Here is a 26,250-nt window from a genome sequence, read left to right as displayed (position 1 = left end):
CTTCGCAAAACCTCCTCAGATCAGTGTCTGCAGAGGCTAACAATGGGCAACAATTGCTCTTCTCTGAGCCTCCATACAGTTATTCTTTAAAGACAGTTCTATTTCCTTGGTAAAGCCTCTTTTGAGGTGCTAAATTTAGCACTGCCAATGAGAAGAACAGGTGGTGTGTGACACCACCAGATAGATCCGTCTCCCGTCATGCTTTCGTGAGGCAGCCAATCAGCCGGGGATGTGGGGCTGTCAGCAGATCGGGCAAATAAAAAGGCAGAGCCCAGCCCTGGCTCTTGAGCAGTCGTGCATTCCCAGCCTCGCCTCGGGTGTAGGGATTGCATAGAAAAGCAAAACTACACAGTCTCGGACTGTGTAGTTTTGTTTTTAAGTTTAGAGGCTCACCGATTCATGTCGGAGATGGTCGAAAAAACCAGCTCCAGATAGGACGTCGTTTCGGAAGCAACCTGGGGCTTCGTCCCACCCTTTTTGGGCACTCTTGAGAAATCAGGTGAGCGGCATCTTTACTTTTTTTTTTTTTAAATAGTAGAGCCCCTGCCTTATTGATTTCTAGTTCCCAGTTAGAACTTTGTATTCCGGCGTAGGCGACGTGCCTATGTAGGGGTGTTTGTCTAACTACTCGTTACTCGTTGTTGTTACCGATCCATTATTTAAATCTGCTCGTTCAATTTTCTTTAAAAAACTCAGTGCTTTGGCGCATCAGCCTAGGCAGTGATTCCAATTGTGTGAACCCACCCCATGGTCTTAAAAGTGTTGAAGTCGAGGTCGGAAATGGTGATAGAAATGTTTGCTTCTGTCCTAGACTCTTTTTGTCTGCTGAGAATGTTCAAGGTTATGTTACTCAGTGAAAAAGTGAGACGCACCAAGAATAGCTCTGATAAAATGCATGTGGTATCAGCTACACCCTGATGACTTTTTAAGGGAATCGACTGCTGAGGGATCAGTTGCGGGACAGTGACAGAACACTTGCCCCCTGTCAGTCAACAGTGGAGAGTTTATTTTGGGAGCATGACATTTTAGATGCATACCTTCAGCCCTAATTTACACAAAGGCATTCAAGAGCAAGTGCTAAAGCAACAAAATGGACCTATCCACTAGGAATAAATCACCAATTTAGACAAGTTAATTGTGACATATTTAGAAATTTGGGGGGAAAGCTACATTATAATTGTTTTATAAAATACCCAGTATCTCATGTATTTTAATTCATAATCAAATGATATGAGCTAAATGTTGGTGTTAAGGGCAAGAAATAATATTTTAGAGACTTTTGATATCTAAATGCCCTTTGACTTCCCATCTTCCTGGATTTAGATTACTCATCATAAATGCCTATAATTGCATTGGTATATAATACCTAAATGGTGCAAAAGAATATAGCTATTTTTAGAAGATGCACTAGGTTGTAAACAGGGAAAGTGAGGCATAAAAAGTTATTTGTCTTACATGTAATATGCTATATGGAGTTCTTGGCAAAAGATTCACAAAACTTTTGGATATTATTTGAACTTTCCAAATATACATTTTATTGTCTTGGAATCCTGGTTTCATTTTCTTTTTAACAAAGTAAAAAGTTACAATAAGGCACAGAATTTTCACTGGAAAAATTACCATTCCATAAATTTTTAGTGAACAGAGAATTTTGTGAAAAGCAGTAATGAAGTATCTGACAATTGAGAATCTGCTTTTTATATCAGAATAGTGGAGTAGTTGCGTTGAATAATAAGGTGTTTGTGCATCAGAAAATTCTTCACATCATCTCTCTGGAACTGAGGGACAAAGGACTTTCTTCCACTTAAAACGACTTAACTGCAAATTTCACATTCCTTTCTTTGATTTGGAATATTTGCATTGAGAAATCAAGAGGCATTTAACTTTTTTACATTTCACGGCGGTGTTCTCTCTGTAAGGTTTGGACCTTGTTCCTTACTAAGTGCTCAAGTCAGTAGTTTCCTTTCAGCTCTGTAATAAAAGTTAGCCAATTCATGTAAGTTTAAATTTTCCTGACTACTGACTTCAGCAGTCGCACCATTTATTGAGCAGTTACAATATGAAGAAATATTAGAAATAGAAAGCACTGTAAGCTGTCTATAAAAGGTTTGCATAGTCAGTAAGACTTGCCAGAACTTCCCAAGTAAGGATAGAAATTGAAAAGCTCAAATTTTTAGTTTTGGTGACTACTTTAAGTAGCCGCCTGGATTACCTAAAGTAATACTAGTAAGACCCAAATCTACGCCAACCTTAAAAATACAGAGTGAGTGAGGGAGTGAAAAATACTGATAGGAAGGAAATATTTTTTAACAATTATCTCTCAGCCATTGAACCGATGCACAGATCCATTCTGTTCTTTCCACACTTCTTTTATGGTGCTTCTCTACTCCCACTTACTCTAGTTTTCCTCTTTCCATCTCTCACTTAGGTGTCCCATTCTTGGTAAGACGGAATTTCCCTCTTTGACCACTAGAGGGCATTCCTTGCTCTGCTTTCCTCCCCCCGCCCCCCATTTCTCTTTAGACCCGCTACTCTGTTAGGCTCCAAATCAATGCAGAGTCCTGTGTTCAAATTGAAACCACGAAGGAGAAGCCCGACCCATCCCTCTAGGTCCCACAGATGATCTCAGGAGTAATCTGTTTGGAAAATGTGTGTCTCCGCCATCTCCACAGTAGCTCAAGTGGCCCTTAGCTGGGACCTTCTAACTTCTTTTCTCTTCCTTTTCAGAGTGCCTGAAAAGATGACAACTCAAGCACCGACGTTTAAGCAGCCGTTACAAAGCGTTGTGGTACTGGAGGGTAGTACCGCAACCTTTGAGGCTCACATTAGTGGTAAGCTCACACGTGCGCACTTGTTTGCGCCTCGCCTCCTCCCCACCCCCGTATGTGAGTTTAGCTGTAGGACTCGACACCAAGTTTAAGCCCGGCTTTCACTTTGTAAAATTGGTCCAGCTGGATGGAAGGGCCATCCTAAGGGTATACCGTTCACAGAGTACTGACAAAATCTGACAATATAATGGCTTGGAAATGTTTTATTCATATTTATAATTCCGTGAAGCAAATAATTAGCATTGGATTAAAATTGCTGTCAGAATCCAGCAGCTAAGTACGACCAAATTTGGTCATTCTATATTTGGGTTCAGCTGCAGAGCCAGACTGGAAGCCAGGAACCGAAGCCCAGTAGGGGCGGGCCGTGGAGCTGCGGGGCAAGGAGGCTGGGGCCCACTCCAGGTGCCCGAGAGTGGGAAATAACAATACCGTGGACTTTTCTTAGAAGCAGAAAACTTGCAGTGTTGAGCTAACGCCTAATGATCTTATTCTTGTATTTTCAGTCTTTATTAAGTGATTCTAGTGAATTAAGATTTTCCAATCTTTGGAAATGACAACAAAAAATAACATATGCCACCAAAGAGAAACAAAGATTGACCTTCGAATTTTATTTAAAACAAAGTTAGGGTTTTTCCCCTTCTTTTTCTCAGTTTAGAGTTCCAAAAAATGCATGATTTCAAGGACTTACCATCTTCTGGGAAAAATGGGGGTCATCTACAAACTATATTATAAATCTCAAAAATTATTTAATATTGTCTCCATCTGTAGTATCGTAACTGGTCATATAAAATGGCATGGGTTAATTGAAAATCAAGTTTATACCTCCACGGTCTACTGTCCCCCCCCTTTTTTTTAATTTTTTGGCTTCTAATAAAGATATAAAATAAGATCTCTTCCTTGCTCCTTTCATTTTCTATTTTATGTGCCAATCTTATTCCTAATTGGATAAAACATTTAGAGACCAATTCCATTCTTCTCACACATGATAGACTCTGACTTTCCAGTAATACGATTATGTATCTTGTAACGCTCAGTAACTTTTGAATTGTGCAGAACACAATTGGCTTCAGTGGGAATTTTGCCCATTTGTGGAGTAGTGCAAGCTTCCTTCTTTGTAGCTTCTTGTTCCTTCACACTATGTGCTAATAAATTATTAAGAAAACACCACTGAAAATATTTGACATTCATGAATTAGTCAAATAAACTACTCACTTGGCCGTGGTGGGAGATTGGTTAATATAAGGACAAGAAAATAAATGTTCTCTTGGTTCTCTTCACTTCCTCCATTTTAATATAAAATAAACCCTGCTCTGAATTTGCTTCATGCCTTCTCAATGTACAGAATTTTAATATACTTAAATTATCAAACCACATATATGTAGTTCTTAGCTCCACAATTTATGGCGACTGAAAAGAATTCAGCTTTTCTACCTGCAACTCCAGGAATCCATGTTGTTCTGTAAGACTCGGTTTGCCTTTGTGTCTTCTTCTACGAGAACCCACTCTCTCTGCATTTTGTTTTACTGATTACACATTTGAAAGGCAGGAGAGTTCAAGGAGACAGTGTCCCTGCAACCACAGAGGAGGGACACAGATGGGTTTGTCCTCTCGGGCTTGCTAGGCAGCCCTTTTAGATCCTTTGCTGCTTTTGTTCTTTACTTGTTTCTGAAGAGGACAACAGTCACTTTTTATTTCAAAGTTTCCTTGGCTCTATGCTTTTTTAAATCCCCTTCATGATTTTTATGATGTCTATTAAATTGTATCTGGGAGAACCTGGGACAGGAGGGCAAGAGATAGAAATTCTAGTCTTCTGTGTGTACCGCTAGCTGAGGGACCTTGGGAAAAAACACTGAGTCTCTTTTGGCCTCTTTCCTCTCCTATTAAATGAAGGTATTGACCTCTACACGACCCCACAGACCACCCTAATTGTTTGCAAGAGGACCCTGGGGTTAGGACAAGGCAGTGAACATGGCGGGACAGAGCGGAGGACATTGCAGGGCCCCATTCCAACATAAAGATGAATTGTGTTTGTGCTCCAGGTTTTCCAGTTCCTGAGGTGAGCTGGTTTAGGGATGGCCAGGCAATTTCCACTTCCACTCTACCCGGCGTGCAGATCTCCTTTAGCGATGGCCGCGCTAGACTGATGATCCCCGCCGTGACTAAAGCCAACAGTGGACGATACTCCCTGAGAGCCACCAATGGATCTGGACAAGCGACTAGTACTGCTGAGCTTCTTGTGACAGGTAGGCTGGAGGGGACCTGCCTGTCCTCTGCCCCAACCCCAGGGCATCTCCAGTCCATGGGGAAGGAGGTCCAGGAAGAGCTACTGAGGAATAAGTAGATGCAGCTAAGATCTAGAGAGGGACCTACTGGAGGCTGAATTGATAGCAGAGTAGAATTTAATTCTCCTCTCAAAATCCAGCACAAAAGTGGCTGAGAATGTTTCCTCTATACACATATTAAACACTCAAAAGTACATAAAGGGAATATTACAAACCATGTTTCTGAGCAAGTGGAAAGGCTTGGAGCCTTGTTTATGAGTCTACTAAGGAAACAGGTGCATCACCAGGAATTTACACGTTAACAAGCTTCTAGATGATTCTGAAGCAAGTGCTCCAAAGACTGCCCATTTAAGAAAAACTGCTCTTATCGATAAAATTCAATAATTCTTTACTTACTTTCCATATCTAAAACTATTACACCGTGGACATACACAGAAAAAGGCAGATGCATGACACAGTTTCCTCAGAAAAGTTACCACCAGTCTTCTTTGCCCCCGTCATTTCTCTCCATCCTTCACTTCCTGGTAAGATGTTAATCCACAGAACATTGTATATTACTTTATACATGACAAACAGTATCTGTATAACGAGCTACATAATGTTATATGTGGTTAGCCAATACACTATACCACCAACACTGTTCAAGTATAGGGCTGTTATCGATGCATCAGGGAACATCATGTGTGAACTTTAACATACATCCAGAAAATTCAGAAATGGAAAATGCACAGGGGTGACAGTTTGTTTATTACTCAAAAACATGTTAAAATTGATCCCATTCTCTCTTCACATTTCTAAAAATGTTCTTTCAACATAATGGACCAAAAAAAAAAATCCCCTTTCTGTAGCATAACTAACATTAAATCATGTCACTATTTGGAATAACATTTAAATGCAAGTAAATATTTGGGTTATTTGAATACTGATCAATTTGGAGACAATTTAGGATATTTTTAACATAAGTTAAGAGTTGGTGATTCTGTAAGTCACAGATACACTTATCAAACCAACCATCAGAATTCATTTTAATGCAATTTACTGAAATATGCAAAATTACTTTAACAGGTTAAGATAGTGCTAGATGTGAGGCTGGGAGGAAGTGTCTGAAAGATTCTCTAAAAATGTTATAACAATATGGAAGCTTTTTTTTTAAAAAAAAAAAAAAAAAAGGAAGGAAGAGCGGTGGCTTACAGCTCCTAAACAAAAAGAGCAAATAAAAATAAAATATGGTGGCAGGATTACCTTCTGCCATCTTCTGGCTCCTTTCTTGCTATCCTGTGCGTGAACTAGGCTCAAGGACAGTCAAGGGTGTTTCGTTCAGGGAGTCACTGCCTTGTTTTGGAAATGGAGCTATGATTGTTTAAAAATAACCTGTCTGGATTACCCTGGCTAGTGGTCCTGATTTTCCTCGCTTCCCCCTGCAGCAGAGACAGCGCCACCCAACTTTGTTCAACGACTGCAGAGCATGACCGTGAGACAAGGAAGCCAAGTACGACTCCAAGTGAGAGTGACCGGAATCCCTACACCTGTGGTGAAGTTCTATCGGGATGGAGCAGAAATCCAGAGCTCCCTTGATTTTCAAATTTCACAAGAAGGCGACCTCTACAGCTTACTGATTGCGGAAGCATACCCTGAAGACTCCGGGACCTATTCAGTAAATGCCACCAATAGCGTTGGAAGAGCTACTTCGACTGCCGAATTGCTGGTTCAAGGTATGTGCTGGAGATGGAGAAACTGGGAGAAGGAGAGAGTACTTACTGATGGAGGCCGAAGTGGGGCCGGAGGTCCTCCCATCTCCCCTTGGAGGCCTCAGGGATGCTGCGAGCTGAAACCAAAGCTGGCTTTTCAACACCCATGAAAAGAAAAGTCTCTGAGATTCCAACTAGGAGCTCAGAATCACTGACGCACTCTGTGCTTACTAAGCCCAGTAGAAACTAGAAAGCATTTCAATTAAGTCATCTGTTTTCAAATTATTGACCAATAATGAATTTTAAAAAAATGGTTCTAAGTAAATTCTTATCTAATAACAAACGTATTCTATTTTAAAACCTAATTTATATTCATACAAAATCCAAAACTTCCTGCATTTTCCTCCATTGAGACATCTAGAAAATTTTCTTGACTCTGTAGTCAGAATTAACATCATCTCTTTAGAAATGGGTCACCATGCCTCCTCCTAAATAGCTGTCCTTCCCTTTCCACAGGTGAAGAAGTAGTACCCGCTAAAAAGACAAAGACAATTGTTTCGACTGCTCAGATTTCAGAAACAAGACAAACCCGAATTGAAAAGGTATTTTTCTATACTGTTGGTTTTCAGACCTTTCAGATTGTTGCTTCGCCAACTGTTCCCCCTCAACATGGGCTTTGTTTTCATCTTTTACAGAAGATTGAAGCCCACTTTGATGCCAGATCAATTGCAACAGTTGAAATGGTCATAGATGGTGCCGCTGGGCAACAGCTGCCCCATAAAACACCTCCCAGGATACCTCCTAAGCCCAAGTCCAGGTCTCCCACACCACCATCCATTGCTGCCAAAGCGCAGTTGCCTCGACAGCAGTCCCCGTCGCCGATAAGACACTCCCCTTCCCCGGTCAGACATGTGCGGGCACCAACCCCGTCTCCCGTCAGGTAAAGCCTTTTAAAGTAGAGCAAGTCATTGTGCATTTTTGAATTAGGTTTCATCCAATAAGATGAGAAATAAGAAGACAAAGAAGGAAGAGAAATAGAAGGAAGCAATAAAAAATGTAGCATGTGAGAAAGGAGGTAAGCTGAAAGGTCCTGAATCCTCACTGTCACAAATCTTCACCGTCCACAGCTAAACTGGACGACTTTATAAACTCTACTTCTGAATTCCTATTTGTATTCCATTTAAGAAACATCTGCATTAAAAGCCAAGAGAAAGCTGAGAAATAAAAAGAGCATAGAATGTAGGGTTGGAAGCCCTATGTTCAATCAGCCTGACCGTTTGCTAACAGTGTGACTTAGGGAAATAATTGTAACAGTGAAATAGTTGCTGTTATATATTGGCCACTTTCTCTCTATCAGACATTTGATTGGCATTGTATGTATATTATCTCCTTAAATATTCACAGCAACCTCTAAGAATTATCATTCCTAATTTTATGGATAGGTGAGTGGAGCTAGAGGTTAAATAATTTGCTTAGGGTCTTAGTCATACCATTTGTACATTAAAGAAAATCACAATAAGAATGATCTCAAGGAGTGTTGTGAGGATTCAGTGAGATAATTAGTTGAAGGTACTTTGTATATGGAGCATAAGAACATTTGTATAATTATTTTCTGATAAGAAGTAAAACCTTCTAAATATTTTGCATTTGCTTATGTCATTTTCCACAGAAAATAAGATGGGTTTCTATGCTTAGTTAATACGGAGGTATTTCAGAAAGTAAGCATGTATCATCAGGGCTCAGAAATTCTGTAAACAAGTGTAGATTATCCATAACAAATTTGAAACTTTGGAACTTGGCTTAACCTGCTGAGGTTTTTAATATGATGAACTGAAAAAAATGTCCAAAATTTGGGGTAAACAAGAAAATGTTTCCTGATCAATTTATACCATTGTTTTAGTGTAGAGAGAGTTCCCCTGCCAAGAAAAATTTTAAAAGGAGAATAATAAGCAGATAGTTGGCCTAAAAATAGTCAAGTTTACTTAAGCTACTGAAATCAAAATACTGTGGTATTGGTAAGTGAATAGAAAATACATCAGAGAAGCAGAACAGAGCATCTAGAAATAAATTCAAGTATCCAGTAGATTCCATTTTTAATCAAAGTGACCTTTCAGTTCAGTGGGAGAAAGGATATTTTACTCGATAAAGAATGCTGGCCCAATAGCTATCCTTTTGGAAGAAAACAAATATAAACCTCTAGCTCACACCATTTACAAAATAAATTTCAGCCTGACTACAAAAGCTAAATTAAAAAATAAAAACTAAAAAAAAATATATGAGACTGTTTGGGAAAACATTTGTGAGGGAGAGCTTTTAAAAATAGATTTGGAGATTCAACTACATTAAAATAAAACGTATGTATGGCAAAAATTAGGTCATTGCTAAACCAAACAGTGCATTTGTGAAAATATTTTAGAAGTGTCTCTTCCTCAAGATATTTCATTGTTTCTGCCTTGAAAGCATTATATCAAGTATACAGTGGCTACAATATGTATGGTAGAAGCCTCAAAACCTTGCATAATGTACACGACTGTATACGTTGATGCTCAATAAGACCCCTCAAAGAAGCAAAGTGCAAACAGTAGATCGGGGGGGGGGGGAAATGTTTGCAACAGTTGTGACAACGAACTAAGTAGCAAATATATTAAAAAGCTTCTACAAATTAATGTTTAAAGGAAAAAATAAGCAACACAAATGGAAAAAAAGTGAACAGAAGACAAGCATTTCACACAAGAGGTGATGCAGAAGTCCGATAAATATATGAAAAATGCTAGATATTTTCCAACTTTTATTATATTGGCCACTATGAGAATTAAAGGTACTTGCAAACACTAATATGAAGGAAGACTTGAACCAAAAACTCAGTTTTAAAAACATGTCTAGCTATCAAATAAATAGTGTTCTGTCCCAGGCTAGCTCCAAGTTTGCACACCATGAAATCACAAGACAGGCCAAATGTGATTTCTGGGGGCGATAACAACCTCACTGTATTTTTAATCCAAGCCTAAGGGTCATTTAAAATTACAGAGCCTCCCTGATTCTGTGGAGCGTTTTGACTGTCTTTAGCAGCCCTGGTAGTTCATTAATAACACTCCCCATTACTCAGTCCCTGAAATTTACTTTAAAATAAGAAATAAAAATAGCAATTTATAGAGAAAATAATGGCTATCCAAGATAGAATACTTCCTAAAATGTCTAATGGTTTAATCTTGATTTTTGTCGTAGAGTAAGGCAAACATATTTTGTTGAATAAGGTACATGTATCTGGCTTTGACCAGGTGATTATGTTTTATTGTAAGCAAAAATAAGCACTTTCCTATAATGACTCAAATTACATTGATTTTTCACAGTTATGGGCTTACCTGCAGCCTGCTGCTAATCACTCATGTCATGCTAATCATGTCTTTAACTCCTTTTGAAATAAACTCACTTTATGATGAAGAGCAAGAGGGAGGCACAGGTTGAAACTTGGAAGTACATGTCACTTTGCTTTTCTTCAGTTAGTGTAGACCCTCCATTTAGAACAGTGTTAGATGTCTTTGTTATATTTCTAAGGCAGTCGCTTTTAAAATAGAGACATGTTCCCCTAGATTTCCCTTTACTTGATTACGACTTCATGTATAAAATGTAAATTGATTTTCACCAAAAAGCCGTTCTTCAAGAAAAGGACTAAACATTTCTTCATGGAACTGGTTAATATTGTAGTGTACTATTAAGTTACTCTGTCACTTAGAGCAGATACCAACGGTGCCTTGAACCTTAATTAGAAGAGTCGTTTCATTTATGATCAGTGTAAGTTAATGCCAGAGTAAATTTATTTTTTTAAACCTTTTTTTTTAAGATTTTATTTATTTATTTGAGAGAGAAAGAATGAGAGACAGAGAGCATGAGAGGGAGGAGGATCAGAGGGAGAAGCAGACTCCCTGCCGAGCAGGGAGCCCGATGCGGGACCCGATCCCAGGACTCCAGGATCATGGCCTGAGCTGAAGGCAGTCGCTTAACCAACTGAGCCACCCAGGCGCCCGCCAGAGTAAATTTATAAATATTTTCCTGTAGGCAGTAGTTACCGTCAATGATGAGGCAATACTGCCATCTAGAGGGAAAAGTTGATTAAGAATTGATCAAAAATTAAATTATGAAAACTGTTATCTTAAAATAGTTGGCCAACCCCCAGAATTATTGGTGTAGATCAGGGACTGTATTTTTTGGCCATAAATGTCAGGAGTTAGCACCTAGATTCTTCAAATGATGCTGTTCCACTTGGGATATACACAAAAAGCAATGAAAATTATTTTAGAAGAAGCACTTTATCAATTTAATAGAAAAACTGTGGAACCCTTGGATTTCTAAATAGCCAGTTACCATAGTAACTATATGGATATTAAAAAGTCCAGAGTACAACACATTGAGAGTGAGGGTAAACACAGAGAAAATTAAAAAGAGCAGTTCACAACACTGACCATTGCACAGCCCATACCCAAAAAAGCTCTGCAAGAAGAGTCCCAAGAAAGCTTCCGCCTAGCCTGGAGGTTCTCAAGGCCTGTGGGCATAGGTGAAAGCTGCAAAAAGTCTATAGGGAAAGAAAAGAGGCCAGACTTCTTTAGCCCAGAACTGCACAAACATTTTGGTTATAGAAATTTTTCTTTGTTCGACACCTGACATACCCTCCCCCGTTGGGAGAACAGAGAAATTTAGAGCTCTGATTACTGTAGTCACCATGTCCTTTCTTTTGCTGTATTTGAAGACCTTCTGCTGTCTTGACTTTTTTAAATGGTGAGAAGGTGGGGCAGGGCACAACATTCTTTAGCTTAGAATTCAGACTGATTCTCTTACCGAGTTACAGCAGATAAGATTGGGGCTTACCAAGATTTAAAAACAAATTACTTTCAATCAAGTACATTATTTGCCTCTGAATAGGTTATTGGGGAACACATTTTGAAAAAACTCGGCCTTAAGCACTTCCAGATTTTCCTTCCATTATTCAGATCCAGTGACCCGGAGAGGAGTTCTGGGTCTTGCCGTTCCTGACCTCTGCCCTCTGGTTTTCAGATCCGTGTCTCCAGCGGGGAGGATCTCCACATCCCCCATCAGATCCGTTAGGTCTCCTTTACTCGCCCGGAAGACCCAGACCCCTGGCGTGGCCCCCAGCCCCGAAGTGCCTCCGCCTTGGAAGCAAGAGGGCTATGTGTCCTCATCTGAGGCTGAGATGAGAGAAACCACGGTGACGAGCGCCACCCAGATCAGGACAGAGGAGAGATGGGAAGGGCGATACGGGATCCAGGAGCAAGTGACCGTCAGCGGAGGAGAGGGCGCCGCCGCCAGCCTGTCGGCTGGTGCTGCCTTCGCAGCGGGGGCTGGGGCTGCTGGGGCCACCGAGGTAGGTCGGGACAGGGCGGTCCTGCTTTGTCTTCCTTTCCACGCTGGTATCTCCAGCCAGCACCCTGCCATGAAACTCCATCTCATGGGGCTTGGAGGGGAATTGCATATGAACAGAACGACATAACAGAAACTGAAGGTCAAATTTGACTCATGCTTTGGAAAGTCATTTTTTTAAAAAGATTTTATTTATTTATTTGACAGTGAAAGAGGGAACACAAGCAGGGGAAGTGGGAGAGGGAGAAGCAGGCTTCCCGCTGAGCAGGGAAACTTAGATGCGGGGCTCGATCCCAGGACCCTGGGACCATGACCTGAGCGGAAGGCAGACGCTTAATGACTGAGCCACCCAGGCGCCCCTGGAAAATCATTTTTAATTGGGATAAAGGCTCTATTCTGTGAGGTTTTCAGAAAAGACAGGTTTTAACAATTCATGCCCTCTCTCGGCAATGACACACTTATCCCACGTACATTTTACTGGAGGCAGCTCATTTCCTTTTTTTTATATAATTTATTTTATTATGTTATGTTGGTCACCATACAGTAGATCATTAGTTTTTGATGTAGTGATCCATGATTCATTGTTTGCGTATAACACCCAGTGCTCCATGCAGTACGTGCCCTCTTTAATACCCATCCCCAGGCTAACCCGTCCCCCCATGCCCCTCCCCTCTAGAACCCTCAGTTTGTTTCTCAGAGTCCATCATCTGTCATGGTTCGTCTCCCCCTCTGATTTCCCCCCCTTCATTCTTCCCTTCCTTCTAATGTCCTCCTGCTTTTCCTTATGTTCCACAAGTAAGTGAAACCATATGATAAGAGGCAGCTCATTTCCATTGAACTTCCGTATTGTCTGCTGGGCATGTCATTTTGAAAATGGCCTTGGTCATTTCTGATCCAGGCAAGACAAGAAACGGACAAAAGTGCCGCTGTTGCGACCGTTGTTGCTGCTGTTGATATGGCCAGAGTGAGAGAACCAGTCATCGGCGCTGTAGAGCAGACTGCTCAGAGGACAACCACGACTGCTATGCATATCCAACCTGCTCAAGAACAGGTAGGCACGCAGCTGGCCAGAGTGAGCTGGGTGTGCAGAGTTCCCATGGCAAACCAGTGCTTCAAGCACGTGGAGCACGGCACCGAGCCCAGTGTGACCCAGACTTGCAAAAGATGGCCTGAGATACCAAGGGTATTCAAGATATAAGTACCTAAAGCTCCTGGTCCATGTCAGGCAGGTAGACAAAAATGAACTACCAAAATTTGGTACAGGAGGTCAGAGAAGGAATTCAAGTATCAACATGGTCCTGGGTCGAGATAGGCAAAGGGTGGCCAGGAAAGCAGGCTAAATGAGGAGTGTGCATGTGCATCCATTGCTGTGGTTCCAGATCAGTCAGTCCAGAGCTCGGTTGCTCCAAGAGCTGGGGGCGGTGGGGGGGGAGGACCATTATTGCAGGGCAGACGTTACCTTTCTCCAAGCTTCCCCCAAAGACCTTTGCTTTTACTTTCCTCAAAACAAATGTGACACTTGATTCACGGCTGAAAAGTGTTATAAATCCAGTATAATTTCCCACCTCATATTTGAATAGATTTCTTTTATAGCTTAAAATCACTCCAGCTTTCCCCCTTATCCTCTCTTGTGTGACGTTTCTGTCTGCGTCCTGATTTATTATTGGAATTTCTATATAAGGTGCATGAAACTACTTCCTTCCTTTCCCCTCTGAAATTCAGATTAAAAAAGAGGCAGAGAAGAAGATGGCTGTAACTAAGGTAGTAGTAGCTGCCGATAAAGCCAAGGAACAAGAATTAAAATCAAGAACCAGAGAAGTAATTACAACAAAACAAGAGCAGGTGCACGTAACTCATGAACAGGTGAAAAAAAAATGGGTTTTGATGTGAAATTATTGTTGTCGTTCCCTGTGTCAGCACACATAATAATGTATACCATGAAGGGTTTTGTTTCTTGGGCAACATAGTTGTTATCACACTATTAAAATCCCCTTGTATCTGTGTATCCCTGGGTACCGGATTCCAAGGTCCCTTCGAGTCCCCAAATGTTTCACTTATGTAGACAAAAGGAACTTCTTTGAATACAAACGAGGGGTTCCATCTCTGTTGCTCTGGAGGTGCACTGACTAAATATGTGCCTAGAGCGAGGTCAAACCAGGAAGAGTAGATGTTGAGGAAGGAACAGAGAAGGACACTAAGCACATATTGCTTTGAAAAAGAGCTTGGCAACTGCTTCTTGACCTCTTAGAACCTGGGAATATGGATTTGAAGTGGAACGGACAGCATGGGTTTTGTAGGTCAAATGACCAAAAAAAAGGGGAAAGGACAGTCGTGATCGGAGGCATTCAGGAATAAACTAGCTTAGGGCCATTTGGTAGGGCTTTTGGCCAGGGGAGCCAGTTGTCAGCTGGGGGATTTGAGAAGATGAACTTTCAAGTCTTTAAACCCTGAGATCTGTAATGTCAGGGATGGTGTCTGAGACTGGAAAAGAGGAAAGAGGCAAATGGGGAAAACTCCCCTTCCTCTTCCCCCTTCCCCCTCCACATACCTTAGGCATCCAGATCCGAACAGCCTCCTTCAGAGGGTTAGGGATTGGGAAAACATTTTGCCTGGGATGTGTACAAAACTTTTCTCCCCATAACTTCTCAGAAAAGTAAGTCTGGATATTCCAAGCAATCATAATTAGGAAAATTTCCAAAGCAAAAATTTCATATAAACGTAGATTGTAAATTGTCCATACTTGATTTCTCGTATATAAAACTAAAGGGTCAAATTACTTCTAAGGCCTTCCATTCCAATATCCAATTCTCTAAGAACACCTTTAGATGACAGAAGTGGCATAGAATAGTATTGCCCATATATCCATTTATGGAAATTGGAAGTCTTTTCAAAGAAGATGGCAATTCTCCAATTCAATTAAATGGTATTGAACCCAACTTTTTTTTTTTCCATGAGCAGCATAAATTATGGTTTAGACAGAGAAAGAGCATGGTCCTATTAAGGAAAATGAGAAGATTTATTTAGTGATATCTCCAGAAAAAGAGGATTGTACTTCTTTCTTCAAAGAAAGAAAGAAGTTTGTTTGGTATATTGTTTATATTTAATGAACATTATGTCACTTCCGTTAGAGATCAGGAGACAATAAGAGTTTGTTTTTATCATTGATTTCAGATAAGAAAAGAAACTGAAAAAACATTTGTACCAAAGGTAATAATTTCCACAACTAAAGCCAAAGAGCAAGAAACTAGAGTTACTGGACAAATTACTACAAAACAAGAACAAAAACAAGTAACTCAAGAAACGGTAAGTCGGATTTTGTGAATATGTGGTAGTTCGTTGACACGTAACACACTCTGGTGAGCTTGTACCCTATTACCAAAACCTCCAAATGGAGGAGTCTTTTGTTTGTATTTTTGTTGTTTCTCTGAAACTCTTTCATGATGGAGATTCTGTTTTCATTACACAACTTTTCACTCAATTCATCAGTTTTGGGGAGATTGTCTATGAGAACCATTTGGGAGCACATCTATGACATTTCTAGAGCGCATTTAAATGGAAGACGGATATCACCCCAGTCGAGTTTTCTCACGTGTAGCCTCAGCCCTCAGTCACTTCGGTTGTAAGACCTATCTATGCATGCACACATGTGCACGCCAGCCGTGAACACTCCAAGTAAATATCAAGGGAAAGTGAGGAAATGCTGGACATCAGGAAACACTGGTCCTTCTTCAAGAAAATGTCCTAATTTGTGATTGACAAACAGGGACCTAGAAGTGTTTGCTGCTTTTGTGCCACAGAGCCATGTGCAAACAACCTCAGTGTCACCAAAATCCACTTCTCTTCTGTGTGTGACATCCAGCCTTAAGGTGTCAGGAAAGAAGCATCTATTTTTAACTCTTTCCTGTTCAGGAGGGTGCCTCCCCTCACCAATCTTGATCGCCTGTTCTTTGCTGATCCCAGAGCTCTTTTTTAAAAGGCCTAGCTGAGAACACTCTATTCTCTTTGAAGGCTGGCCACAGGCTATTGAATGAATTTCCCTCTCCTTAGAGGGAGGGAGAGACTTTGAATGCCCACATCCCCTACTTGGCATGATCAAGGGCGTAGAGCTCCCTGTTGCCATTGCAATGCCAGTTACTGGCAAGTTCAGCCTGACTAGTTTTCCAGCCATTCGCCGGTGGCCACTCACTGGGTCCTCATGTGTCAACATGTCTCAAAGATGAGATCTTTTCAGTTTCTAGGACAATTTGCAAAGGAGCAAGTGGGTAGAAATGAAGCCTATTCCTCAGGAAAACGAAAGTCTGTGTTTTAAACGTTGTGTTGGCCCTTAAAATGGAAATGTGGTACTTTCTCTCTTACTGCTAAACATTTTGTATTCTTCTGGATATTGCAAGGGTATCTTGCCATTTCTTTTGAACCTCAAACCTTTATTTTACTCTGAAAATCAGATAAGACAGACAGCTCTGACAACCACTGCATCCGTGGTGGTAGCTGCCATGGCAGAGTCCACAAAGCTAGAAACAATCCGGGGAGCTCAAGAAGAAATTGCCACACTCCATGATCAAAGGCACATAACTCAGGAAAAGGTGATGACTCCCTGCCGGTGTGCAATTCACTCTTGTCATGTCATTTCCAAGCTGCCTACGTGTTCATCATGGGTCTTACTCAACAGTTTTTCACCTCGTCTTTTTATAACTCGAATAGAAAACTCCCTCAACATCTCTCACAAACCCTTTGCCACCTCTCCAGCTTTCACTGCCACTTTTCATTCCTAACTTTCAAACTTTCTTTGGATTGTTACTAACATGACCCTATAGTTCACTTTAATATCTTCCAGTTTTCAAGTCACTTGATAAAATGCAAAAGTATGTGTTAATTATGGCTGTACTGGGATTTCCCATGGATTATAAGAAGAATGTGAGAATCAGAAATGCATCCTTTTTTCTTTTATTGCTGATCACGTTTTTTTCTTTTCGACTGCACTTACTTTGATACTGTTAGCAATGAAGCAGTACAGACGATCCAGGCAACATGTGATAGGTTTAAGTGTGATGGAAGTGTCCGCGAACAGGAAGAAATTTGCTTCCTTTCTTGGATTTGACTTAAGTTTCCTTTATTAGAGGCTGTATGAAATTTAATGACCATTTTCTCACCTTTCTTTTTATCATATGACCAGACAATGAAAGAAACTAGGAAAACAGTGGTACCTAAAGTCATAGTTGCCACGCCCAAAGTCAAAGAACAAGATTTAGTATCAAGAACTAGAGAAGGCATCACTACCAAAAGAGAACAAGTTCAAATAACTCAGGAAAAGGTGAATACACATCTTTGAGATGGGAAATGTTCATCCTTAAACTAATTTCTAGCAAACCGTTAACTATGATGTGCTATGAATTATTAGTCTGTATTTTCCTTTTTGAATCCCAGACTAAAAGTAAAATGAGGACTGTGTGACTGCTTACCATTAATTTTATCTGCACATTTGATTTTCATCCATCTGTAACATGTGTAATTCATTTTATCCCCCATTATTCTTTGCATGAAGATGAGCGTTTTTAGCCTGATTTTTAAAAAGCAATATATGGGATCGTCTGGAGATTTTGTTTTTTTTTTAGTTAACATTTCTAAGTTTTGTGATTCCCAGTCAGTATATGCAAATAATGTTAAGGAACTTCTTTTGTGTAGTTAACCCTGAATAACTTCATCCTGCATCCCCACCAGGCACGGGGCAGGGGGCGGTGTTCATACCATGTGTGTCTAAAGCCCTGTGCAATTTCAACTTTGATTTTACTGTAACAATCAGATGAGAAAGGAAGCTGAGAAAACTGCCTTGTCTACAGTAGCAGTTGCTACTGCTAAAGCCCAAGAACAAGAAACAATACTGAGAACTAGAGAAGGAATGGCTACTAGACAAGAACAAATCCAAGTTACTCATGAAAAGGTGATGCTTGCTATTCCAAGTGTGCAATCCCTCTTTTATAATCCATTAATCCCAATCTCAGAATTTCTTATGTATGAGACACTATTAACCTATTTATTTTTTAGATGATTAAATGATTAGAAACTAAAAAACCAAATTATTATTGTTAATATTACTACATATTCCTCTCTCCACTGATTTCTTCACTACTATTTTCCATTTTTTATTATTAACATCTAGAAGTTCTCTGGAAGTTGGTGACTGAAATTGCATGCAGGCTGATTTTAAGATATTTCATGAACATTAAAGAAAAAAGTATAAGTAAATGATGAATCTTACTGTCGTGAAGATGTATGTTTTGAGGGTCATAAATTCAGTAGCTTACATTGTAAAGTATGGACTTATTTCAGGAAGATACCCATAATTTTTTCAAGTGAAAGTTTAACTTTTGTTCTTTCTGTAAATATAAATACCAGATGAGAAAATTATAGTGCCTACCATACTAACTCCTGCTAAAGCTAAACAAGATGCAATATTAAAATCTAGAGAAGGAATCACCCAACCAAAATACACATAAGCCATGAAGAAGTTTATTTGTAGCATCTATTGTAGTTATGTAGTTATGTAGTTATGAAATCTCCATGAATTAACCAACTTACCGTGACTCTGTCATTTACCCCAAATAAGCTATTTACCTAATTTTATTCCTTATTGTCAATATAGTATTTGGAAATTATCAACTAAATTTCTTTAGTATCATGGCTGAGTCCTGTCTGTATTTCTCTCAATGTTGTTTTCTATCTCTACATCTTTAGGCATTGTTTTCTATCTCTACACCTAAGGCATGATTTAAGATCAACTTTCTAAACCTTTACCCAAGTCTCATATTGAATGGCACATCAGCCTTTCAGAAATCTCATTGGTGACAGCAATTCCAATATGTAACATACTTCATCAGTGATTATATTTAAATTGCTGTTGTTTGTTCTGAATCACATCAATTTGACTTCTTATTTTTGTTGTTAAAAATTAGCTAAGAATGGAAACTGAGAAAATACCTATACCCAAAGTAGTAGTTACCACTGCAAAATCTACTGAACCAGCCACACTGCCAAGGACTAGAGAAGGATTTGCTATTAAGCAAGAAGAGATCCATCTTTTCCGTGAGGAGATGAAAACTGATGCTGTGGAGGTGAAAAGCACTGCTTCATCCCATTTCATCATCAGCACCCATAACTTTTCATCTCACATCAGTCATTGTGCTCTAGTGTTCCATGTAATTGCTGAAGCGATCACCAAGCATTAGAGACGATTAGACCCCATTCAGCTCTTCCGGTGCAACAGTTAGCATTTCTTGTTGTGAAAAGCCAGATTAAGTAACACTTTTTTTGCATCTCCTAAGTTAATTTTCAGCATTTAACTTGTCTGAATTGGGGTCTCCTGCTCCAAATCTTCTTCCTGTTGATCTAGGTTCAAAAACTATGAGAGATGTGAGTCCACTAAGAAAGCAAAATGGTACCAGCAAAGAGGACACACCTGTGGTTGTCCATCAAACAGCATATGTCTATGAACTCGATATATAATAACTCAGGAAAAAATACATAGATGCTTCTCCAATTTGAAATATCCTACCCATAATTAAGATTCTTTTCCTTTGCATAAGTTTTAAATAATATATATTTGTACATGTCAGTTGGCAAATAATTTCTTTGAGCCTAAGTTTTCTCGTTAAAATAAATAAAACCTGATTATCGTACAGACTACAGTTGAAAGATTCAAATGAGATATAATGTAATGTAACCACTCTACAAGCAAAGTGTAATATATGTTAAGTACACACACATACATATATATAAACATATTTATATGTAGAGAGAGAGAATGGTATATCAGCCTTTACATATGTATTAAAAGTGTATGTATACTTAATACATATTACTTTGCTTGTAGAATGATTGCATTTACATCATATCTCATTTGAATCTTTGGCCTACATTAAATATGTATAATATATGGTAAATATATATATTTGTGTTATCTGTCAAAGATGCATAACATTTTAAAATATCTATAAAATTCAAATCAACTAATGGCCTATATATTTTAAAAAAGAACAGATGAACAAACTTAAGTCACCTAACCCTCGCGTATATTTTACAGTTTCTCCTATGATGCAATGGTAAAGTGAAATCGGCATTTGCAATCCTTCAAGGAAGATCAGATTGTTTGTGGCTTACTGGAAAGAAGCACTGAATGAAGCCCATGATCACTAAAGGCCTAATTTCATCTCAGAAAAAAGCCCTTATTTGTATCTTAAATGATTCTGAGAACAATTTTAACAGATATATAGGTAGCATCCTTGAAGGACCTTTCAGATGTGATCTAGATTTCATTCACAGCAGCAGAAAAGAAAACTGGACATTAATAAAATATTCCAGCATTATTTTTAAAGAGCACTGATGGACACCGATATGCTATTTCCAAGTATTGCATAGACTCGTAATTTGTAAGCCACATCATGTAGCTAGTTTGCTTTCTTTAAAAGAGAAACACCTTTGCAGACTGTGTTTTCATTTATGTTAATCAGATTCATGGAAATGAGAAAACAACATTTCTGGTTTTTTCTTCGCTTTACCTCCCAGTAATAATGAAAGTAAATTGAACTTCACTGCGAAAGGTTCTCTTGAATCCAAATATTATTAACACTTTCATTTTAATCAGAATCTCTTCATTCACATTTAAGAAAGATATTTTCTAATAGATTAAAAATTCTTATCCCTAGGGAATCATAAGAAAATTAATATGCTCACTATTGTTTCATGAGCTTTCACATTATCTCATATTTGCATGCAACCATACAACTCTGTAGCAGCTGATTTTTCTCGATGGGTCCAGGAGGGGTTTGAGTGCATTTTTTATCATCGCTGTCATTGCAGCAATATTAGACTAAATGATGGACAGAATAATAAAAATAATCAATGAAGATAACCACCCCAGAGTTCTGATTTCCCAAGTGTTAATTAACTGCCTCAGACAGAATCCTAGAAAAACTCAAAATCTCCTTCCTGTTTTATATAGGTACTGTGTTGTCCCATGTGGTGTGTGTGTGTGTGATTTAAGGTCTAGTCTAATTAAGCAGGTATGTATAGAATGTATCTAGCTCTCCATTACATTATAATAATCAATGAGATATTAAGTTCCTAAATGTATCTGTGAGCCACATTCCTGGAGGCATTAACAGAGCCATATAACATGGGTGCCATCTACCTACCACACCTTTAGGCATTTGTCTGTTCTCAGTGACCGTCCTTGGAGGAGCTACCCTGGCTTGAGTTTGACGTTACTGATATTAATTCTGGAAACCTTGTCTCCAGGTGGACATTGGGAAAAAGGCAGAAGCTGTAGCAACAGTCGTTGCTGCAGTAGACCAGGCCCGCGTCAGAGAGCCCAGGGAGCCCAGGCCCCCTGAAGAGTCCTATGCTCAGCAGACCACTATGGAGTATGGCTATAAGGAGCGCGTTTCCACCACAAAGGTAGCTGAGCATCCCCAGCGTCCAGCCTCGGAACCCCATGTTGTTCCTAAAGCAGTCAAGCCTAGGGTGATCCAGGCTCCTTCTGAGACTCATATCACAACTACTGATCAAATGGGAATGCACATTTCATCACAGGTGGGTCTGTACCTGCTGGATCTTCACCCTACCCATGGGAAAGCAAGCTTAACTGCTCTGGTCATCTGGTGGACCGTGGTGTCACTGAGTCTCATTTCATTGCAGATCAAGAAAACTACAGATCTAGCAACTGAAAGATTAGTCCATGTGGATAAACGCCCCCGCACAGCAAGCCCTCACTTTACTGTTTCAAAAATTTCTGTCCCTAAGACAGAACATGGATATGAGGTAAGAAGTTACATAGCGTGACAAAGAAATGTCTGGCTCAAAGGCGTTAAGTACCTAATGTTTCCGGTCATGGCAGACTCCGAAGCCCCTGAAGCCTGGCTTCTGAAACTTGCCGAGCAGGCTAAATGTCGGGGAGCAGAGGGGGTTATCGTACGCCTCCAAGAGGACACAAATCCATACAGGCTTCTCTCTGTTTCACATTTTGTAAAAAGATGGTTATCACACAGTTTAGTTTTCTTTATGCTGTGAGACACTTCAGGCTATGAATGTATATCAATAATAAAGTCAGATATTGAAAAATCATACGTTCATTTACTCAATATAACAAGATGCAGAGGGGTATTATGGGTGGTAGTTGGGTTGGATGGCGGAATCACACAGCCTTGGGTTTGTGTCCTAGCTCTGACATCAGGGGCAAGTTGGCAGCATGTAGTAATCCTTCATATCAGTCACTGTTCTTCTTCTTATACACACCTAAGATGTGGAATGCAAATCTCGAATGCCTCCAAAGAATTGTAAAGCACATTTAATACCTATATTTGGCATAGCCCCAAATTACTATTGAAATAAAAAAGCCATAGACAGTGACAGAATAAAAAGAATGAGAAAGCCTTCAAAATATTTTTCTGAATGTCTCCATTTTCACCTTCCACCCAGATTTGAGGCTGAAACTTTACAGTGCTATTTTAAAGTAGTTCTTAGGAATTTACCAAATATTTTAGTAATTTCCTGATTTTGAATTTCCCGCTGTGGTATTTTTAGGATGGTTAAGTGAAAATTCATGACTGAGCTTTAGAAGACCCTCCATCCCTTTATGAGAAGAGCATAAAATAAGGAGCTCTAAATACAACTCTTTAAGAAAGATATTTTCAAATGTATTTTTACAGACTGGCAGGAATGCCAGTGAGCTTTATAAGTGGCTTATCTCTAACTGACTTTTCATTAATCATTAGAGTGATAACGAGAGCGCTAAAAAACAGACCATACAGAACATAGACTCAGACCCCCCTGCTGAATGAATGTTGGTGGCGGTGTGCTTCTGAATCATGACCCAGATTGCTCCGTTTCTGTTTAGGCATCGATAGCTGGTAGTGCTATCGCCACATTACAGAAAGAATTGTCAACCACGTCTTCTGCTCAGAAGATCACCAAGTCGGTGAAGGCACCTACTGTGAAGCCTGCTGAGGCTAGAGTGAGAGCAGAACCCACCCCCTCACCTCAGTTCCCCTTCACCGACACGCCAGACACTTACAAGAGTCAAGCTGGCATTGAAGTGAAGAAGGAGGTAGGGGTGAGCATCACTGGTGGCACAGTCCGTGAAGAAAGCTTCAAAGTCCTACACGAGCGTGAAACCAAGGTCAGTCCCTGAATCACACGCTGTTTCTTGAGCCACTCCTATCGAGCAGGGCCAGGCGCACGGCCAGTTTGTGCCACCAGAGTACTCAGCCAGGCGTCCTGCCTTTCAAACTTAATTCTTTTGAGTCAGTGTGCGTCAGAGCTCCTTTTCCTCAAATTATTTTTGTAATTTTGCATGTGCTAAGGTTTTTGATGAGTTTGCCCCCTATTCCATGGGCTTTTTGTAACATCCTTTGTAAAATTTGTAGGTGACAGAAACGGCAAAGGTACCTGCGTCTGTTGAAATCCCAGTTACTCCACCAACATTGGTCTCGGTGAGTAACGAAATTGATGCGTAGCTGGTCAGATAATTTTAATATATGCAAAGATCAGCTTCTCAAAACGACCTTAGTGAGTTCACAAATGCTAATTTTAAGACAATACACTATTTGGCAAGAAAAAGGGGAATTCTGTGTGGCAACCGTCAATCACATAGTCAACAGACTCAATGGGTTTCTATGAGGTATAAGGCTTTATTAGGAGAGTTATAGAGATATAAAGACCAATCCAGCCTTCTTTGATATCTTAACCTTTGTATCAGAGAAAAGCATACATACAAAAGGTGACAAGCATAATATAGAAGGTGAAAAGCGCCTCAACAGAGGAAAGATAGAGTACTTCTGATTGGGAGTAGTGGGAAAAGCTTTGTTGAAGTGGCAGGATTTGCTGCTGAGGCTTCCAGTTCTGTTAGGGTTTAAATATGTGAGAATAACAGAGGGTACAGAGTTGCCCCATTATATGGTGTTAATACAGTTCTGCCTTACGAACTTGGAAACACCTGACATTTATTCCAAGTTAGGAGTATTCCATTTCCAAGGGAGTCTCTTTACTAATATTTCTAGAGTCTTTTACCTTTAAAAAAATTTTTTTGGCCATGAGAATGTGCAAGTTCAAACCTCTCTGCTTGTCATGACTCATAGAGATGATTAATGACTATGCACACCTTATCAGTGTTTCCATTTTCTTCTTTCTTCAGGGCTTAAAAAATGTGACTGTTATAGAAGGTGAATCTGTCACCTTGGAGTGCCACATCTCTGGATACCCATCCCCAAAAGTGACATGGTACAGAGAAGACTACCAAATAGAAAGTTCCATTGATTTCCAGATAACCTTCCAGAGTGGAATTGCCCGTCTTATGATTCGTGAAGCCTTTGCGGAAGACAGCGGGCGATTTACCTGCAGTGCCGTAAACGAGGCTGGGACAGTCAGCACATCCTGCTATCTAGCTGTGCAAGGTTGGTGACCACGCCCCCACTACCTTCCGTTTGCACCGTCACCCTCAGCTGACCCTTTCCACAGCACGGTTTCTGCATGACTTGCATTGATGGCCCCTTTGGGAACTGGGGGCCCATTAGGGGGTCAACTAGGCTGTCACGCTAAGCAGAGGTCACTAACAAAATGGACTCAATGAGAGACTTAAATGAGAAACTTGTCTTCTAGCATCAGAAGAGTTTGAAAAGGAAACAACTGTGACTGAGAAATTGACCACAGAAGAGAAACGGTAAAACATTCTAGTAGTTTTGATTTTTTTCTGTCCCTTTGGTAGTGGCAAATTGCAACCGCAGAAGCTAATATGAAGGGAATTCTCTTTGCAGCTTTGTAGAGTCCAGAGATGTGGTGATGACGGATACTGGCATCACAGAGGAGCAAGCAGGGCCCGGAGAACCTGCCGCTCCTTTCTTCATTACAAAACCGGTGGTCCAGAAACTGGTGGAAGGTGGGAGCATTGTGTTCGAATGTCAGGTTGGCGGCAACCCAAAGCCCCACGTCTACTGGAAAAAATCTGGTGTTCCTCTTACCACGGGATACAGGTATTTTGATGGCTGACGGATAGAATTCTCTGTGATTTGTATGATATGTATATGAAGCCCACAGAGAAATAGGCTTACCCCACCATCCCCTGATGTAGACTCTTTCATTATGGAAACTTCAGAGTATATTTTGAGGTATTTTTACATTTTTGCACAAAGTCTTACTGAGAAACAAAGCTATGTGACAAAAGTGGATAAAGATATATTTTTTTCTGTATTCTAGTTTGACTCATGAATAGTGCTAGTAAAATAGAGAAAATGTGAATTTTTACACACATATATTCTTCTAGAAAGCGTCTAAGACAGTGTTCAATAAAAATGCATAATAATTAAGTCACTAAAAGATAAAAGAATAAGGTCATGTGATGAAGAAAATTATACATGAGCATCTATGCTAATGAATTGGCTGTAAATGAATGTAAAATTTAGCTTTGAATTTTCTGCAACTTACAAAAAATCAAAAAATGTAGTTCTTATATCTTAGTAAGAAAAAATATAGTATACCAGAGGCTTAATATTGAAATATTTAAAAGAATTTATTATTTTGATTAGTCATTTGATCTTCACATGAAACAAAGAGGAAAATAATTAACAAAGGGGAATACCTAAGTGTTCAAATGACCTCATCATTTGCTAACAAACACTAAAGTCCTTTCCATATGGTTGATTCTAGTAGTATTCTATTATTTATTTCAAAGAATATATGAACCTTATTTAAAATGAAAATTTTAAGTTGTTTGACCCTCATTACTCATGTCCATGCACTTTCCTCAATTTTCAGCCATCTTATATCCTGCACAGAGCTTAGTCACATGTTTAAGATCATTGAATTTTATACCACAGATCCACATGAGGGTTAGTTTCTTCACATATGTTTATTTGTGACTGATTTTTATGTGTGTTCATTTCCATAAAGATACAAAGTGAGTTACAACAAACAAACTGGGGAGTGCAGACTGGTGATTTCGATGACTTTTGCCGATGATGCTGGAGAATACACTATTGTTATTCGTAATAAGCATGGCGAGACTTCTGCATCTGCCTCCCTGCTTGAAGAAGG

General features: G+C 39.7%; 1 protein-coding gene across 1 annotated transcript in view; it reads left to right on the top strand.

Annotated features, from left to right (window-relative positions):
• Window positions 1–302: 302 nt before the first annotated feature.
• The window catches only part of TTN (titin), a 271,518-nt gene continuing 245,570 nt past the window's right edge, over window positions 303–26,250 (top strand). The window contains 21 exon segments of the mRNA XM_027590660.2: window positions 303–499; window positions 2,728–2,831; window positions 4,868–5,071; window positions 6,535–6,822; window positions 7,315–7,400; window positions 7,494–7,738; window positions 11,848–12,175; window positions 13,070–13,222; window positions 13,894–14,034; window positions 15,343–15,474; window positions 16,617–16,754; window positions 17,345–17,482; window positions 17,972–18,109; window positions 21,463–21,756; window positions 21,862–21,984; window positions 23,060–23,341; window positions 23,589–23,654; window positions 24,356–24,614; window positions 24,820–24,880; window positions 24,975–25,190; window positions 26,107–26,249. Of these exon segments, the coding sequence (XP_027446461.2) occupies window positions 2,741–2,831; window positions 4,868–5,071; window positions 6,535–6,822; window positions 7,315–7,400; window positions 7,494–7,738; window positions 11,848–12,175; window positions 13,070–13,222; window positions 13,894–14,034; window positions 15,343–15,474; window positions 16,617–16,754; window positions 17,345–17,482; window positions 17,972–18,109; window positions 21,463–21,756; window positions 21,862–21,984; window positions 23,060–23,341; window positions 23,589–23,654; window positions 24,356–24,614; window positions 24,820–24,880; window positions 24,975–25,190; window positions 26,107–26,249 (3,526 nt within the window). The 5' untranslated portion in view covers window positions 303–499; window positions 2,728–2,740.

Source organism: Zalophus californianus, chromosome 3, assembly GCF_009762305.2.
Source record: "Zalophus californianus isolate mZalCal1 chromosome 3, mZalCal1.pri.v2, whole genome shotgun sequence".
NCBI lineage: Eukaryota > Metazoa > Chordata > Mammalia > Carnivora > Otariidae > Zalophus > Zalophus californianus.
The sequence above is the reverse complement of the archived record's forward strand: the minus strand, read 5'-3'. Positions and strand labels throughout refer to the sequence as shown.